At 36.4% G+C, this 17,138-nt stretch overlaps 1 protein-coding gene across 1 annotated transcript in view; it reads right to left on the bottom strand.

The window, feature by feature from the left end:
- LOC122042846 (PH, RCC1 and FYVE domains-containing protein 1-like) overlaps positions 1 to 17,138 on the bottom strand; it is a 41,977-nt gene that overhangs the window by 17,226 nt on the left and 7,613 nt on the right. Inside the window, exons 2-5 of the mRNA XM_042603177.1 lie at positions 2,998 to 3,084; positions 2,455 to 2,544; positions 2,275 to 2,361; positions 2,063 to 2,182 (exon numbers count right to left, since the gene is read on the bottom strand). Coding sequence (XP_042459111.1) covers positions 2,063 to 2,182; positions 2,275 to 2,361; positions 2,455 to 2,544; positions 2,998 to 3,084 — 384 coding nt within the window. The remainder of the gene's footprint in view (positions 1 to 2,062; positions 2,183 to 2,274; positions 2,362 to 2,454; positions 2,545 to 2,997; positions 3,085 to 17,138) is intronic.

Raw genomic sequence — 17,138 nt, 5'->3', positions numbered from 1 at the left:
TCAAACTGAAGTTTTAATCAACGAACATGTTCCGGCCTTCGTATGGAAGAAATCGGGTGCAAAATGGTACTAAAAAGCCTCCCAACAGATCCCACCACAGGGGTCATGCTGCTGGGCATGACCCGTGTCCAAAATAGCCAATTTCAAGAGCCAAACACGGGTGGCTGTCTTGGTGGGCACAGGTCGTGTAGGATTCTGACGACACTGCAGATCAAAAGTAAAATGGTCATAACTTTCGACTTGGTTGGACCCATGGGTCGAATCACATATCAAAATGTAGATAATTTCAAGATCTACAACTTTGATTCAAGGTCCAACCCGAGAAAACCAAATCTAATGGTCGAAAAAGCCATTTTGTCAGAGCCTTGTTTATCTGGCAAATCTGCCCTGTCCGACCCAAACTACAAACCAAACTTCGAAGGACCATAACTTTTGGCTCGGTTGGAGACAGTGGTCGAACCACCTATCAAAATGTAGATACTTTCAAGCTCTACAAGTTTTCTTCAAGGACCAACCCAAGAAAACTGGATCTAAGGGTGAAAAACTGGTTTTGGCCGAAATCAACAAATGAGGGCGGATCTGGAATGTATGAGGGAGGTATCAAAAGGTCAAGGAACCCCTTGCTTGACTCATCTTAGACAAGGGGACTTCGTCCCCCTCCTTGGGAGAGGGTTTTCCCCTCTTGGGGAAACCCTAGAGCCACCATTCATGAAGTCATCGATACGATCCGTCCACCACCAAAGCGAGGAATTCATTCGAAAACACCGGGAACTTCTCCCTAAGCATTTCTTTATCTCTATTCTTTGTTTTGGACTGTATGAATGCTTTTCTTAATGCCTTTGGTTTGTAATTCTCTTATTATGGAGTAGTTCTCTTGATTCTAGGATATAGGGAGTAGCCCTTTTGATATTCAACATCTTTTCGCTTAATTTATATGTTTGACATGTTTCTTGTTTGATAAAATATGTGTTTATGGTCTGGGCCTACTATATACACACGATCTTAATGCCAAAAGTACAAGATTCGTATCCCATGAGAATTTGGGGATAAACTCAAAGGAGAACCCAATCCTCCGACCCGTATAACCCGAGATGTGAAGAGTTGCCGACAAAAGTAAAACGGTATACCAGGAGGAGCAATAGGTTGTCATAGATCTTAATGGATCAATTTCAATTCATTGCCACACATCAGGAGAGTGCAACTCGGTGGTTGTGGGATCTTGTGACAGGATCGCTTTAGGAAAGCAATCCCTCAGCCCTGCCGCTATGAAAGTAGATGACAAATTGGAATTGATACGCTGGTGTAGTTTCAAAAGTTCACATCATATTACATAGTATAGTCTGCCTACATAAATACCCATTGAGGATAGGAAACCAAATATACATTAGGTGTTACAATCATTGTGGTGAAATCGAAATCCTAGAATTGCCTTCACCTACTGTCTTCTCTCTATGATCTCACTCCTTCTACTTGGATCACTCTGCCTTCTTTTTATGATCTCTCTGCCTTCTTATTGAGATCTCTCTGCCTTCTCATTAATCTCTCTGCCTTATTCCTTTGATCACTCGACCTTCTTTCTGATTTCTCTCTGTATATTTGATCCACCTTTCTTGTGACTTCAACCACCCGTGATTCTCTAGATAATCTATTTTGTCATTCCGACTAGTAGTTGATTTACAGTCCTCGTGGGATCGATATCTTTTATTACTTGACGACATACAATTTGCGGTTTGATCACATCATGGTCTCAGTATAAAATAAAGTTAAAGAAAGGATGAGACGTAAAGAGCAAGAAGTGAGGGAGGTTGCAACAGCAACGCTACACCAAACTCGTGGTCTCCCCTTCAAAGGGATTCAAGATGAAAATTTCGTAGTCCGTTGGTATGTTATAACACCATGTTGAAATTAATAGAGCAAGTTTCACTTGAACAAAGAACAATTACATCCACCATAGATAGGATATTTCAATTAACTAACTACTAGCATAATATGCCATGATGGAATTAAACTATATATTCCATCTAGAATAGAACAAAAGAGATTTCTTTAGAGTCACACTTACTTCAGAACAAAATCCTCCATTGTTCCATCCGTCTATTTTGGAACGACCATATTGTCCTATGGAAATTAATGCCTTGAGACCTGAAAACCAGACTTCCGCTTCAACTTTATCCTTGCATATCTATTGCAAATATGGACAACCATAGTCAGGAGAACTAGGAACATAGTATAAATGATAATATATGTGCCAAAAAAAAGACTAGGAATTCTTACAAGATCTAGAGATCTCTTGCCGTCCTTGTAGATAAGCGAAAAGGATAAGTAGTCTTTATCAGGGCGTAGATGTCTTTGAAAAACAGGCTGAAGACAAGCATTCATGTTGAATATAAGAATCATATAAACGTCAAAAAAAAAGAAATATGAAAAGTAAAATGAATCATGGTATGATCTCACAGTTCTTTGTCCAGGTACAATTCTTGAAACGGAAGCTAGCTTCAAATATTTTTCTCCACTACTTGATAACCAAATCAAAGCTGATTCATCCTGTAAAAGTGTTCATTAAATAATTAAAGATTCTTCACTTTTCATTTCTTCAGTAATGAAATTCTCTATTATTCAGTCATCATGGATCATTAAATTTCCAAGGCAGAGTTTAAGCATGTATTTATTAACAAGTTCTTTGGTCCGAAAGAAAATGTACCATTATGGCATGAGAACGTAAACTTTACTAGAGTGACCATTCAAGTTACTTACTGGAAATAGTTAACTATTTAACATAAATGCATCATGTAAGTGGTCAATTAATTATTGATACCAAAGGTACTTAGATCCACAATCAAGATATAATGGAGGTATTTACTAGCCTGCTATAGAGAATCAGTACTTTTCTTCAGCTAGTTTCTCTCACAAATCAAATGGGTGAAACTGATATGTTGTGGATACAAATATAAAATCCTGGATAAACTAGAAGAGAAGACAAGTTAGTAGTCAACTTACACTTGATAATCTAAATGGGTAGAACTTTGGCTTCCCTTTCCGGCCATATTTAAGCAACTGAGCACCTTTTTTCAATGCAATCAGTGACTAGAGAAAAAAAAAGGTTAGGATTAGGCATTAAATAAGCTGAAAAATCAAGTTGGTGAAACTACTATTAAAACAACATATAGGGTGCAGAAATTTAAAAGAGAAATGCTTCATTTGAAAGAACAGTACAAAGGGCAATTTATTAACCACATCTTTCCTAGTTGTCACATTCGAACAAGTTCCACTAATAATAGGCAAGAACTTTGTTTTCTCTACACATATGGTTCTCTAATAAAATAGCTTGAACTTGTGATAATCCAATTAGTAGCTCGTAAACTAACTTGTGACAACGCGCCTTGAATTCTTAATGCATCTTCAATATTATATCCTCATCATTGACTCAATATTACATCTTCAATCACCCACAAATTTTGATCAATACATAGTTTAATCATGAATATTTTAATATGTTATACTCTTGTAAATTATGAAAACAGTTGGTCTTTTTCACTTGAAAGTCCAATATTATTCTCAAATGTCTCTACGTATAGTATCCTAGAAAATCAGCATAGTAATAGACAAGGTTTAAAATCTTGTATCATGTTAGAGTCTAGTTCTCCAATCAGAATGGTACAATTTCAGTGTGATGTCGTGTCGAGACTTAGCATGCTCACAAACGTGTCAAGATGAATTCTTTAATGTTTTAATTACATAATGTGCATCCAAAACTTTACTTTCAAATATAAGTCTATAGCAATTAAAAAGAAGTCATTTGAATTAAAATTTCAAAGCATACAATTATTTCAACTATTAATTATGCCAGGCTAATAATTGAGTGTCATCATCATACAATATTCATTGGCACAACTGACACAAATAGTGATTGACTGGAATGGTACATTTTGACCACGCAACCTAGAATGGCATGATATTTCAAGCCATGACAAAGCGCAAAATTACTACATTACTCTATACCTTGTTTAATGGACTTTTCATTGATTGTCATCTCTCTCGCGAATTCTTTCCTGTGGTTAACAAGTCACATGATAATGAAGCTGAATGCTTCTTAAAACTGAACTTGAAATATAGCAAATTAGATGACACCAGAGTCCATACATGTCAATGGTGTACCTAAACAATGCTATGTTTTACAAAAGAAAACCTAGATGTCATGATCTTGTCATGACATCTTTTCAAAAAATTTAGCAAGAGATGTAATTAAGGCTCTATACAACAATTCCCACCAAACCAAATTGCTATGATACGTGAGATTTTAAAAAAAAAAAAGTATGAAGATAATACAAGAAAGGCTTGATTAATATATGCCTATGGGCAGATGTGCAGAATAGGCTCATATGAAATTGATTTGGTATAAACAAACAGTCTTAGGTTTAAAATAAAATTTTATTTATTTTCCAAATCCATAAAATATTGTTTTATGTTAATTGTGGCATTAACTAATTGTAGTCAACTTGGTTTATTTTGTCATGGTTGGGTTATTGTAAAAGCCCATATTGTTTCAGTTATTGCTTTTGAATATTTCTTTCCTCTTCCAAGAGTTGGCCTTGGCATGATGAAATTGTCAACTAAGACACAAATTTATCTCACATATGCAGGTATCATAAGATTGTCAACTAGCATACATGGATTTTGCTCATGTTGCATCCAACAATGTTAGAGGTATCCTCGTTGCCCTAGATCCATCGTAGTATTTAGGCACTCAAACCTAAAAATGTAGGTCTAATTGTAGCTATAAAATTTCTATGTATATAATTGTAAAGTTACAATAAATCTAATATATGTACATAGTAGAGAAGACTACCTATTTATTAACCTAATAATTCCTTTATTAAGATTATAGGGAGCTGATACTTATTCCTCCACTTCCTTTCGTCATCATCTTGTTTTGACATGTAGGTCAACATTGGTATCTCTCCGCCACCTGCCTAGATTCTTCTCATCCTTCTACAACTAAGCATTGAGGCCTCTCTATCAACTACTTAAGTTCCATGTTCATCCACCCAATCACTTATCCATGTGTTCTTCTATAAGCGAGAGAAGCCCCTAGGGCCTAGCGCAGATGGTAGGCGGCATCTCTGGCATAATGGTAAGGGGTCGATTCTCAGGAACTGATATCCTGGGGTTTACCCCACCATGCGTCTAACGGCTATGTACCTGCATTTACCTCCCTCTCTATCTGTGAGGTCGGCACTAGGGGGGTCATTAAAGTAGCAGATCTACTTTTTTTTCTATAAGCGAGAGAAACTCACGCTACCTATCTCAAGGTTGCAAATATCCTTGAGAAATGCTTATAAGCGAAGATGGATGCACAACTCACACTTTTATGACATTCAATTTATCCTCTCATAAGCATCTTTCAATGCTCTTTTTCATGCTATGAGATATGGACACAAGCATGTGATTTATATACTAACGACATTTCTCAAAAGAGGTGATTGGAAGTATTTTCTAGCTACTTCAGTCAAAAAGACTATGTTGACAATGTCTTCTCATATCGGTCAGTATGAAGCATTTATTTTTTTGTTAATTTCATAGAACTACTTCCAATATCTGCCTTATATTAGCCTGATGCTTGTACTATGCAAGATCACCTTCTTACTGATGTTCCTCCGCATCTTGAACCTGAACAAACTCAAGATATGAATATGTAGGAACACTTATTTTTCCCCATTAACGGATACTTATATGTGGATGTTGAATACCTCTACTGCATCATATAAGCCTGGGTTAGATCATCCAGTTCATTTACAGTTCATGGTTTAGCCTCGGCCGCCCATATATGCAATTTTATGTATTGAATTTTTTTTTCCTCTTCATCAATCTCCCATGCATGTAAACACACTGTTTGCCACCTATTCTCCTCTTTTCCTGAAATTCTTACGTGTCTTCTCTCCCACCGCCTCACGCTTGACTCTCCTCTCTATTTATGCCATGTTTACTCCAAAATGCGTGTGGATTAGAAATGGATAGATTAGACGAATGGCGAAATACTTTCCTAAATTTACATGGGAAAAAACAATCGAGGGACAGATTTCAAATCCGTTAACTATTTTTTCCCCTTTTTTCGTCCCCTCAAAATCAGACGGAAGCAAGAGGCACGACCTCCACTTCTCCTTCCCCCTCACTCCACCTCCACAACCCCAACTTCAACACCAATCATTCCCTGTCAAAGAACGACGTCGTCACCACTACCGCCAGCGACTAGCAGAGGAGGATCCAACACCGCCATCAACTGCCGCAAGCAGTGCTTCTCCTACCCCCTCGCCCTCACTCCACCTCCACAACCCCAATCTTAACACCAATCGCTCCTTGTCCAAGAACGATGTCATCGACATTGCCACCAGCAGCCAGAGGGAGCGGAGAATCCGCCGCCGCTAGCAACCACCACAATTAGTGCAGCATCTCCGTGCTCAGCAGCAGCGGCGCCATCACCAAAGTCACGCTCCGCCAACCCACAACGTCGTCTGGCACGGCTGTCATCGTGCTCCACGGCCGGTTTGACATCATCTCCCTCTCTGACTCCTTCCTTCCAGTGGTCTCCCCTCCAGAAGGATTCCTTTCCCTCCCATCCTTTGTCGTTTCCTTCTTTTATCTGCTTTCGTTCGCTTTTCTCTTCCTTTCTAGTGAGGATAGTTTTCCACGAGTGATTCCTTTCCCTTCTCCATCCGCGCTTTGGAGTAAACAGAGCATTAGTCTCTTCTTCCCTTCACAACCGCAGCAGCCACAGCAATCCTCTCCCTCTTCTTCTCCATCAACGAGCAGCAGCTTCTTTGCAGCCTTTTTTTCCTTTTATTCTTCTCCAACATCCAACAGCAATAGCCCTAGCTGCTGCTCTTTTTTTCTAGCCAACAGCCACCCTTGCTATCCCTGATTCTTGGCAGCATCGCCGGAACTCGCCAGAGATAGCCGAGGCCGCCAGCAAAGAGGGGGAAAGCAGCCCTAGCTGCTACTCTCTCCAGCAACAAGAGCAGCACTTTGCTGCCCTCTTTTCTGGCCATCGGCAGTCTTCTTCTCTTCCCCATGGAAACAACACCATATAATCGCTTGACCTTATATGCTACTTGATATTCTAGATTTTGATACTTGTAGCTTCATATTATATAACTTAGACCTTAATGAATTGATATGATTCGTATTAAAAGTTGACTTGGGTTGATCGTTTAGACTGACCGAGAAGATATGAATTTAAAATTTAACAATTGTGATAAATGGAGAAAATGAAATACTAAAAGTGAGCACTCTTAGCCTACCAGAGTACCTGACTGCACATATGAGTTGTGGTGGCGTGAGTTGCTCATGGTCAGTATTTATTTGCGCAATGACGTTTTATTATCGTAGTCCACAGATGAGAGATTTTAGCGCATACATCAGATGACGTATGACATTACTCCAGGGATCCCTTTTTAATTAATTTATCCAATTTATACCTTGATGATGTTTATATTTGTTGATACTCACATGATTTGTGATATTTATCCATTTGATATTATATTCTTGATGGCCTGTTTATCTATTGATTAAATAGTAAGAGAATTCAACTTAATTGACAATAACATATGATGATAATTTGTAATTCTAAATGCTAGATGATTATAGATGTACACTTGTGTATCAATTGAGAACTTAAAGAAGAACTTAAATAAGATTAAATTGTGCATCTTTTGTAATTGCCCACTTAGCAATTGTGCTTATTGTCTACTTCCCATCACCTCCAGTTTTGTAGTCACAAGCACACTTTTGATATTATAGTTTGTTTCAGCTTTACATAGAGTCAGAGATATTGACATTTTCCTAGCTTTAAAATGGAAGTATTTCCCTCCCTTTTCATGTGGCAAAGGTCAAATTTTATTCTTTTAATTTTTTAGATGGAAGAAAGTTACTAAGAAAAAGAGAAAAATTCTAAATTTTCTTAATGAGAATTAATACAATGGTTAATTTTGTTGAATGAGTTCTAGTATAATTATTTTTCCTACAGTCAAGCAACACAGTGAGCCTGATTCATTAGACTTCACGGATCAGCAGTAAAGAGTATAATGAAATTGTTAACAATGGTGAGCCACATGTATAGGTGGATGTAAGGCCAGCACATCACTTCAAAATTACAGCTATTCCCAAGTCAATTAACATACCCCTTTCCACTCTGAAAGATAAGCTTTCTGCAATTGATTCAATTCTGAAGGAAGCGGGGCAAGATTCCGCCAAATGTGCTGGCTTGTATTTAGTTTTAGGAGAGGCAACGATTCCCAAAGGGTTGTTCACTTCCTCAGCAAAAATGGTTTTCCTCTTGCCAAGGACATTGTTGGGGGGTTTCATCTTGATCGCACATTTCCAACTTATGAAGGAATAATTGTTTATTAAGATCAGGCTACGTATATAGTATGAAAATTTCGTATTTCTATAAATTATTATTGGTTGTGATTGAAGGGGAGCCTTGGCGCAACGGTAAAATTGTTGCTTTGTGACCAAAAGGTCATGGGTTCGAATCCTGAAACAGCCTCTTGCAAAAAACAGGTAAGGTTGCGTGCAATGGATCCTTCCTCGGGACCCCGCATAGCGGGAGCTTCGTGCACCGGACTACCCTTTTTTTTATTGGTTGTGATTGGTCAAACTCGAGTGACATGGAATGGATCATTTCATCATGGTTGCCTCAAGTTGTACCCACCAGTGTATGTCTTACAATCTGTTCATATTTATCGGATTTTGTGACTGTTGCCTCATAATTGCTTTAAGGACTTCACTGATGCATAGGTGGTAGCTAATGGTACAGATGATTCATAGGCTTAGTTACTCTCAAATGTAACAAGAACAAATAATGTGTTTTCTTTAGTTTGATTCATAGAATGGAATAGATGATTCATTTTCATTGCTATGTTAGATTTGAGAGGTCGGCTATAAAAAATTAAACTTGTAACTCACTAATACAGTCAACCTCTTTACGATTTGAGAGGTCGGTTAAAAAAAATTTCCACGTTGGGCCTATCAGGCCCAACGAGGAGATTTTTTAAGATTTTTTTTTATTACATTTTAACACGGAGATTTTTTTAAGATTCTTTTTTATTACATTTTAACACCTCTGAGAAGTCAAAAAAATAATGAATAGCATATTTGACTCACTGCAACCCCAAAAATCCACAGAAACTGAAATAGGTGCAATTGGAACTCTTTAGGTTCATTAGTGAGTTTCAGTCAAAACCCACTAATGGATCTAGAAATCTCAAATTGCACCAATTTCAGTTTCTGTAAATTTCGGGGATTCCAAGAAGTTCAAATATGCTATCTATTGTTTTTTTTTACTTCTCAGAGGTGTTAAAATATAATAAAAAGAATCTTAAAAAATCTCCACGTTGGGCCTGATATGATATATATCAGGTCCAACGTGGAGATTTTTACCGGTTCTTCCTTATTATATTTTAACACCTCCGAGAAGCCAAAATAAATAATGGATTGCATATTTGAACTTCTTGCAACCTCAGAAATCCATAGAAACTGAAATAAGTGCAATCGGAGCTCTCTAGGTCCATCAATGGGTTTCGACAAAAATCCACTAATAGACCTAGAGAGCTCCGATTGCACCTATTTGGATTTTTGAGGTTACAAGGAGTTCAAATATGCTATTCATTATTTATTTTGACTTTTCTAAATGTTATCAAAAAATCAACTAAACTTTAAATATCGTGGGCCTGATATGATTTACATATCAGGCCTCCATTATGCATGCATGTAAAAAAAAGGAGGAAAGAGATGAGAGGAAAAATAAAAGAAGCTACATGCATAGGAGAGAGGAGGGAGGACAGAGAAGAGAGAAATGGTAGAGAAAAGAAAAATGACAGAAAAAAGTTAGATTTGTCAGAGGGTAGAACGGGAAGTACACTTGAAAAAATGTGTCCTTTTGTAAATACCAAAGTAGCATGCACCTTTTGGTCAATTTAGAAACCTAGGTGCACCCTTTGGTAAATTGCTGAAATATCTTCTTATTGTGCACTAATTGAAATTTCCTTTCACTGAAGATATATGACCTTTGATGATTCTTTCTTAAATTTGAAAAAGTCCTTTGATAATGAAGCGTATTGTTTTAGGTCTTCGTTGAAAGTTTATGATCATGCCAATACTTCCTTTTCCTTCACTTAGCCTAGAGTTGGGTCCTCATCCAGTTATGATGAAAAAATAGTTCATGATTTATCAGATATTGTTTGAGATGCAAGGCATTATTGCTTTGTTCACTTGAATGATGGAAGTAGAGATTGGTGTAGATGCAATGACTTCAATTATAGGTGTCACAAAGTTTAGCTCCACATATACATTGTCTCTGTAACTATTTTGTTGTTGTTCAATGAATTATTTTACCTTTATTGTTTATAGAGGTTGTAACCCTTCTACGGCATGAATTGATTTTGTCATAGTGACATTTTGTATTTCATTAGCACTTTCTTGTATTTCTTCTTCATTGATATCATCTTTTTCCTATGAATCTTCTATTGGTTCATCCCTCAATATTCTCTTTTGTGTATATTGATGACTTTGGGTCCACTTATTATCAGGGAAAAGAATATCGTTTCGTGCCGGGCGGCACGGACGGTTTTTACCGTTGCGTCGCCCGGCCGAAACCGGCACCCGACACGCAGCGATTTCGGCGCGTGATACGCGCGAGCGTGGGCTGTGCTTTCGGCGCGTGATACACGCATTGATGCGCGCCAGCACAAGCGACACTCACGACAGAAGGAATTGAATCGGTTCCTTCTGTCGCGCGATCGATTACAAAAGGAATCGATTCCTTCTGTAATCGATCGCGCGACAGAAAGAATCGATTTGATTCCTTCTGTCGCGCGAAAAAATCCTATAAAACGTACTAGCGAGAGATCGATTAGCAGCAGCGGCGAGGCGAGGCGAGGCGAGGCGAGGCGAGGCGAGGCGAGGCGAGGCGAGGCGAGGCGAGGCGAGGCAAGCAACGGCAGCGGCGAGCACCAGGAAGGCGAGCAGCGGCAAAGGTACAATTCCCTATTCGTCCCGTCTCGTATGCATCGCTGGCGGCGCCGAAGGCGTCGCCGGACGCCTTCGGCGACGCCAGACCCTGCGATCAGCCGCTGTTGAGCGACGTGATCGCTCCCAGCGACGAGATCGGGTGCGTCGTGCGTGTGCTTGAGTTTAGGAAAATAAATTATAATTTAGATTTATAACAATTCCTAAGGTAGGCGTGATATTCCAAACAGACTTTTATAAATTCTAATTAAATTTTCTCAATAAAAATTAAAATATATAAAAAATATATTTAAAAATCAAAATTTAATTAATATTCTGAAAAATTAATTTTTAATGTTTTAAATTGTATTTAAAAATTTTAAAAAATATATAAGAAATCTATTTAAAATTTAAAAAAAATTATAAAAATTCAGATATATATTATAATATTTTTTTATTTAAAATTTAATTTAATTTTTTTAAAAACTAATAAAAATTCAGATTTATATTCTAATATTCTAAAAAATAAAAATTCTAAAAAAACTAATAAATTAAATTTATATTTTGATATTTTTATTATTTTATATTTTAAAAATAATAATTAATTAATTAATTAATTTGTATAATTATTATATATAAAATAACATCTTTATGCTAATTTATATATTTATTATAGATAATATTTTTTATCTTAGAATTAATTTAAAATTTGGATCCATGAATATTAACTTTTGTACTTTTGTAATATGTTTAGAAATATTACAAGTCTTTTATTTTAAAAATCTTGATAAAGGTATGTTGTCATGTTTATGATTCCTAATAAAACACTATTAATCTTGTGCAATTCTGATTAATCTAAATTGAGAAAGATGAATTAATATTTTTAGGAGATTGTTTCAAATTTCAGAAGTTGTTGTTTATAGTTTATATACTTAATTTGTAAATTTACAATGATAAATACATTTTTTACATTATAAAATGATGATCATTACCTAGAAATGTATATTATCCTTACTTTTTGTATAATGCATAGGTAATGGCATCAAAACAACAATCTCATGATCCAGCTTGGAGACACGCACGTCAATTAGAAAATTGATTCCATTGGCAATGTTTGCATTGCGATATGATTGGGCGCGGCGGCGGGGTCACACGCCTAAAACATCTTGCTGGTGGATATCCGGATGTTTCTAATTGTCCAAAAGTTTCTCAAGAAGTTCGTCGTGCAATGAAAGAGGAACTTGATGGCAAAAAAGCATTAAAGTATAAACAACAACGAGAACGTGAACTTGTTGATAGTCGAAGCTCTAAAAAACCAATCTATGATGAAATGGAAGGTCGTGGTGAAGTTCCAAATGACGAAGACTTTTTAGTAGCTCTCAATGCCTCTCGAACTCAATATGACTATGAGCAAAATATGCAACATAAAAGTGACTCTGGTGCTAGTGGAAGTGGCTCAACTTCTGCATCAACATTAGGAAGGAGTGCAAGTGTTCGTATTACTTCAACACAAGGTGGTATTGGTCGTTTTTTTTCTTCTATGGGACGAAGACGTGCAATTGATATTGCTGATATTGATCCACTAGCATTTCCAGACTAAGCTAGCAAACATACTAGGATTGATGATGCATATTCAAAAGAGAAGAAGAAATCAATCGGTAGAAGTATTGCTAAATTTTTCCATTTTAATCATATTTCCCCTAATACAGCAAACAACACATACTACCATAGCATGGTGTCCAACATCCAAAAATCTGGTCCTGGTATTCAACCTCCGACTGCATATGAAATTGTCGGTCCATATTTAGATGAACAAGTGGAGGAGATCAAGACTTAGATCCTATCATGCAAGAAACAATGGAGCTTATATGGGGTTACGTTGATGTGTGATGGTTGGACAGGACCTACACGGATGAGCATCATCAACTTTCTACTATACTGCAATAGAAAGGTGATATTTCATAAATCTATTGATGCAACTACAGACTATCATGATGCACCCTACATATTTCGTTTGATGGATAGTGTAGTTCACAAGATAAGTGTAGAACATATAGTACAGGTGATTACAGATAATGGTGCCAACTTTAAAAAGGCTGGAGAGATATTGGAGCAAAGGTATCAAACATTATTTTGGACACCATGCGCAACACACTGTATCGATTTAATGATGGCAGATATCGGTAAGCTCGATATAGTGAAGAAGGTAGTGAAAAAAAGTCAATCTTTAACAAAATTCATCTATAATCATCATTGGGTTCATGGATTAATGAGGAAATTTATTGATAGGGAGATTCTGCGACCAGGAGCGACTAGATTTGCCACTCACTTTCTACTGTTAAAATCGTTGAATCAGAAAAAAGTCGGATTAAAGGTCATGTTCTCTTCTGAGGATTGGGAAGCCTCTCGATATTCTAACACGACTGAAGGTAAAGAGAGGTGCAAAAAATTATTATGTCTGTCAGATTCTGGGACTATATCGCAGATATTCTTATAGCAGTAGAACCATTGTACGTTGTTCTACGTAAAGTTGATATGGACAAGAAGCCACAAATGGGCAACGTTTACCGCCTAATTCATGAAGCAAAAGAGGAAATTAAGAGGCGTCTACAATCACCGACCAAGTATCAACATTACATTGATATAATCACTACAAGATGGGATGATCAAATGGGAGAAAACCTATTCATTTGGCCGGTACGTATTTTTTAATGATAAAGAATTTTTAATATTGTTATTAATAATTATATATGTTTAATTATTATAGGCTATTATCTCAATCTGGCATATCAATATCGTTATAATCTTGGCACAAATGATGATTTATTAGTGGCCCACATGTAATATCAAGACTGCATACAAACACAGAATCAATTGCTGAGACTATTAATGAAACTCGATTATTTCGAGAGGCATATGGTTCTTTTAGCGATCCTATTGCAGTTTCATGTAGATATAAAATGGATGCAGGTAAATATAGTAAAAATTATTACTAATTATTGTCAACAAATATAAATAATTATTTTAATTTTGTTCTTATTTATCTTACAGCTTAGTGGTGGTTAAAATATGGAGGATCAGCTCTAAATTTGAAAAAGATTGCAGTACGAATTCTCTCACAGACAACGTCTTCAAGCGGTTGTGAAAGAAATTGGTCAACTTTCTCCCTCATTCATACAAAAGTACGAAATCGTCTTTCTTATCGTCGCTTGGAGAAGATGGTCTACATTCATTATAATATGCGTCTTCAACTAAGAGCAATAACAGAAGAGAATGAAGAACAGGAGTCTGGTGATGTAGACCCACTTAATATTGGATTTGTCCAAACTGAGAATGATCCAATGATGGATTGGTGGAGCGTTGTTGAGGCTAAGAATCCATTACTTGATGAAGCAGGAGACCCACCACGACCATCTCAATTTCTTACTCAATAGATTGAAAAAATACAAGCTAGAGGAGATATCTGCGAGGAAGAAGATGATAAAGCTTTTGATCAAGAATTTCGATTTTCTGGATCTCGGTCTAGGCATTCTCAAACATCACAAACCCAACCAAAGTCCATAGATAAAGGCAAAGGCAAAGCTCCTGTAATTTTTACTAAAAAGAAAGAAAAAGGCAAACCTCCTACGGGAAGGGGTCAATTTAGAATTAGAGAAAATCCACTCGATGCAATTGATGAGCAAGAACATGATGACAGTGATGAAACATCATCACCTTCTGACACTGTAGTCCAACGAGAAGTTCGAAATGAAGATAGTGATGTTGATAGCAGTGCAAGTACTCATGGAAGTGATGACAGTGGTGATGCATCTAGTGGTAAAAATTATGTCCCCCCTACTCTAGCACTAAAGCCATGGACATGTGAGATAGATTACACACATGCAACTCAAGATTATGATCATGGAGCTAGAGGTAGTGCTATTCAATATCAACGTCGATATAAGGGTGACAAACAAAAGAAAGTTCATAATTATCAAGATATGCGGGAGAGTTTAGCTGAGATTGATTCTAGTCGAAGTTCATCATACTCGCAACCTTCTTATTATAACTCTGATGCATCATATGGTGATCCGTCATACCAGAGCTCGGGGACGTATGCTTATCCTTATCCTTATCCTGTGCCTGTACCTGTACCCACTCCGATTTCAGTGGTGCCAGTTCAAATCCAACATCCAATGATGAATCGAGACACGCTGATGAACATGTGGAGAAATCAATATCAATATTGCATGTCATGGGATGCTTATTTAATCTAGTTATTGGAGAACTATGGAGTTGACTTAAGCAGAATATCGCAAGAACCAATGCTTCCATCTGATTCACGTCACTCCTTTTGGTATTAATAAGGTAACATATTATTATGTATCAATTTTAATTCAAGTTATTCATAGATCAACTTTTTTTAAAGAAAACTATATTTAATTATTTTTTCTAATCATATTAAGTTGTTCAATAATTGAGAATTTATATAAAATTAATATACAACTTATTTTTAAATTATACACAATAAACATATTTATCTAATAATTACTATATATATATAAAAAATACCGAAACAGTATCGGCACAGCACGATACGATACCGAAACCGTATCGTTCCGGTCCGGGACCGAAACCTCGGCACGGGTCGAGATTTTAAACCTTGCTTATTATTTCTTCGCGCTTCCTCATTGATTTTTTCTTCTTAAAACCACGCAAAGGACAATGCAACTTTTATAGTGCAAGGATAGTACGTCTTCGCCTCTTTTTGGATGTTAAGACAAAGTCCTTCAATCAAAGTATTCAACAATTTTCGTTCTGACCAATCACAAGTTTGGTTAAAGAGTTGAAGAAAGAGACTATGATATTCTGCTACCGTTGTGATGGTTGAATTTTGGATAATTCCTCATCTGCATTATCATACTCTTAAGGTGTGAAACGAGTGAGAAGACCATCTACAAACTCCTCCCACGTTATAGATCCATGACATTACATAAATAATTGATATCATCGAAGAGCCTCTCATCCAGATGCAAAGAAGTTATTTCCACCTTCGAATCAGTTGATGCCTTGTGCAAGAGAAAATATCTTTCTGCTTTAGAAATAAATCCGATAGGATATCTACTTCACCAACAAGGGAATTCATCTTCATAGAATCTCCAATTTGTCATAATATGAAATTATTACTCTGATACCAAGTTGATAGGAACCCGTGTCTTATCTCGTGGGAAATTGAAGAAAAAAATGAGAACGAGAAGATAGGGTAATCACTTTGAGGGGATAGGCCTCCAATAATCAAGTGAAATTGATTAACCAAATGTATTACTTATCCCTAAAGATTGCATAACATCTCTTTAAATAGGCACATAAGGGTACCTTTTCAAGAGAAAAATTCTAACAAACTATACTAATAGAAAAAAATCTAATAACATATCTAAAAGGAAAATTAAATATAAACTTATCTCAAAAAAGAGAAGAAATAAAGATAATATCTTGAAAGGGTTATTTGAATGTCTATTTAGGATCGTATCAAACATGAGCAAATCCCCCATGATAGCCTATTCACAACCAAATCTATTTCCTTCTTCTTCGGGTTGTGTTGTCTATTTACCAATAACTCTCATTGAGTGCTTTCCTCTCCCCTTTCATTTGGGTGTCAAATAGTGTTGTATACACTTTTGCAAGAAGAAGCCCACTCGAGAGGCTAGTCTCTTAGGATTTCACCAAGGTTTAAAATTTCGACCCGTGCCGAGATTTCGGTCCTAGACCGGAATGATGCGGTTTTGATACCATATCGTGGCGTGTCAATATAGTTTCGGTATTTTTTAAATATAAAATATATTAATTAAAAAATAAAATACTTAAAAAAAATAATATAAAAAATAATCTTTTAAAACGGGAAAAGATATGAAAATAGCTAATTAAATAAATAAAAAGTTGATTATAATTTTTAAATTAAAATAAATAAAATATAAAATTAATTAGATAATTTTATTAGGCTTTAATAAGGTCTCTTTAGATTATCCCCATCATGAGTGCATTAAAATAATTAACTTAAATTTTAATTAAAGAATTCGAAATCCGACAACACTCGCGAGCTCACGCGACTTCGACATTGCCGCTGGGTCACATGACTCCTCCGGCGGGTCGCGTGACCC

Source organism: Zingiber officinale, chromosome 2A, assembly GCF_018446385.1.
Source record: "Zingiber officinale cultivar Zhangliang chromosome 2A, Zo_v1.1, whole genome shotgun sequence".
Lineage (NCBI taxonomy): Eukaryota > Viridiplantae > Streptophyta > Magnoliopsida > Zingiberales > Zingiberaceae > Zingiber > Zingiber officinale.
The sequence above is the reverse complement of the archived record's forward strand: the minus strand, read 5'-3'. Positions and strand labels throughout refer to the sequence as shown.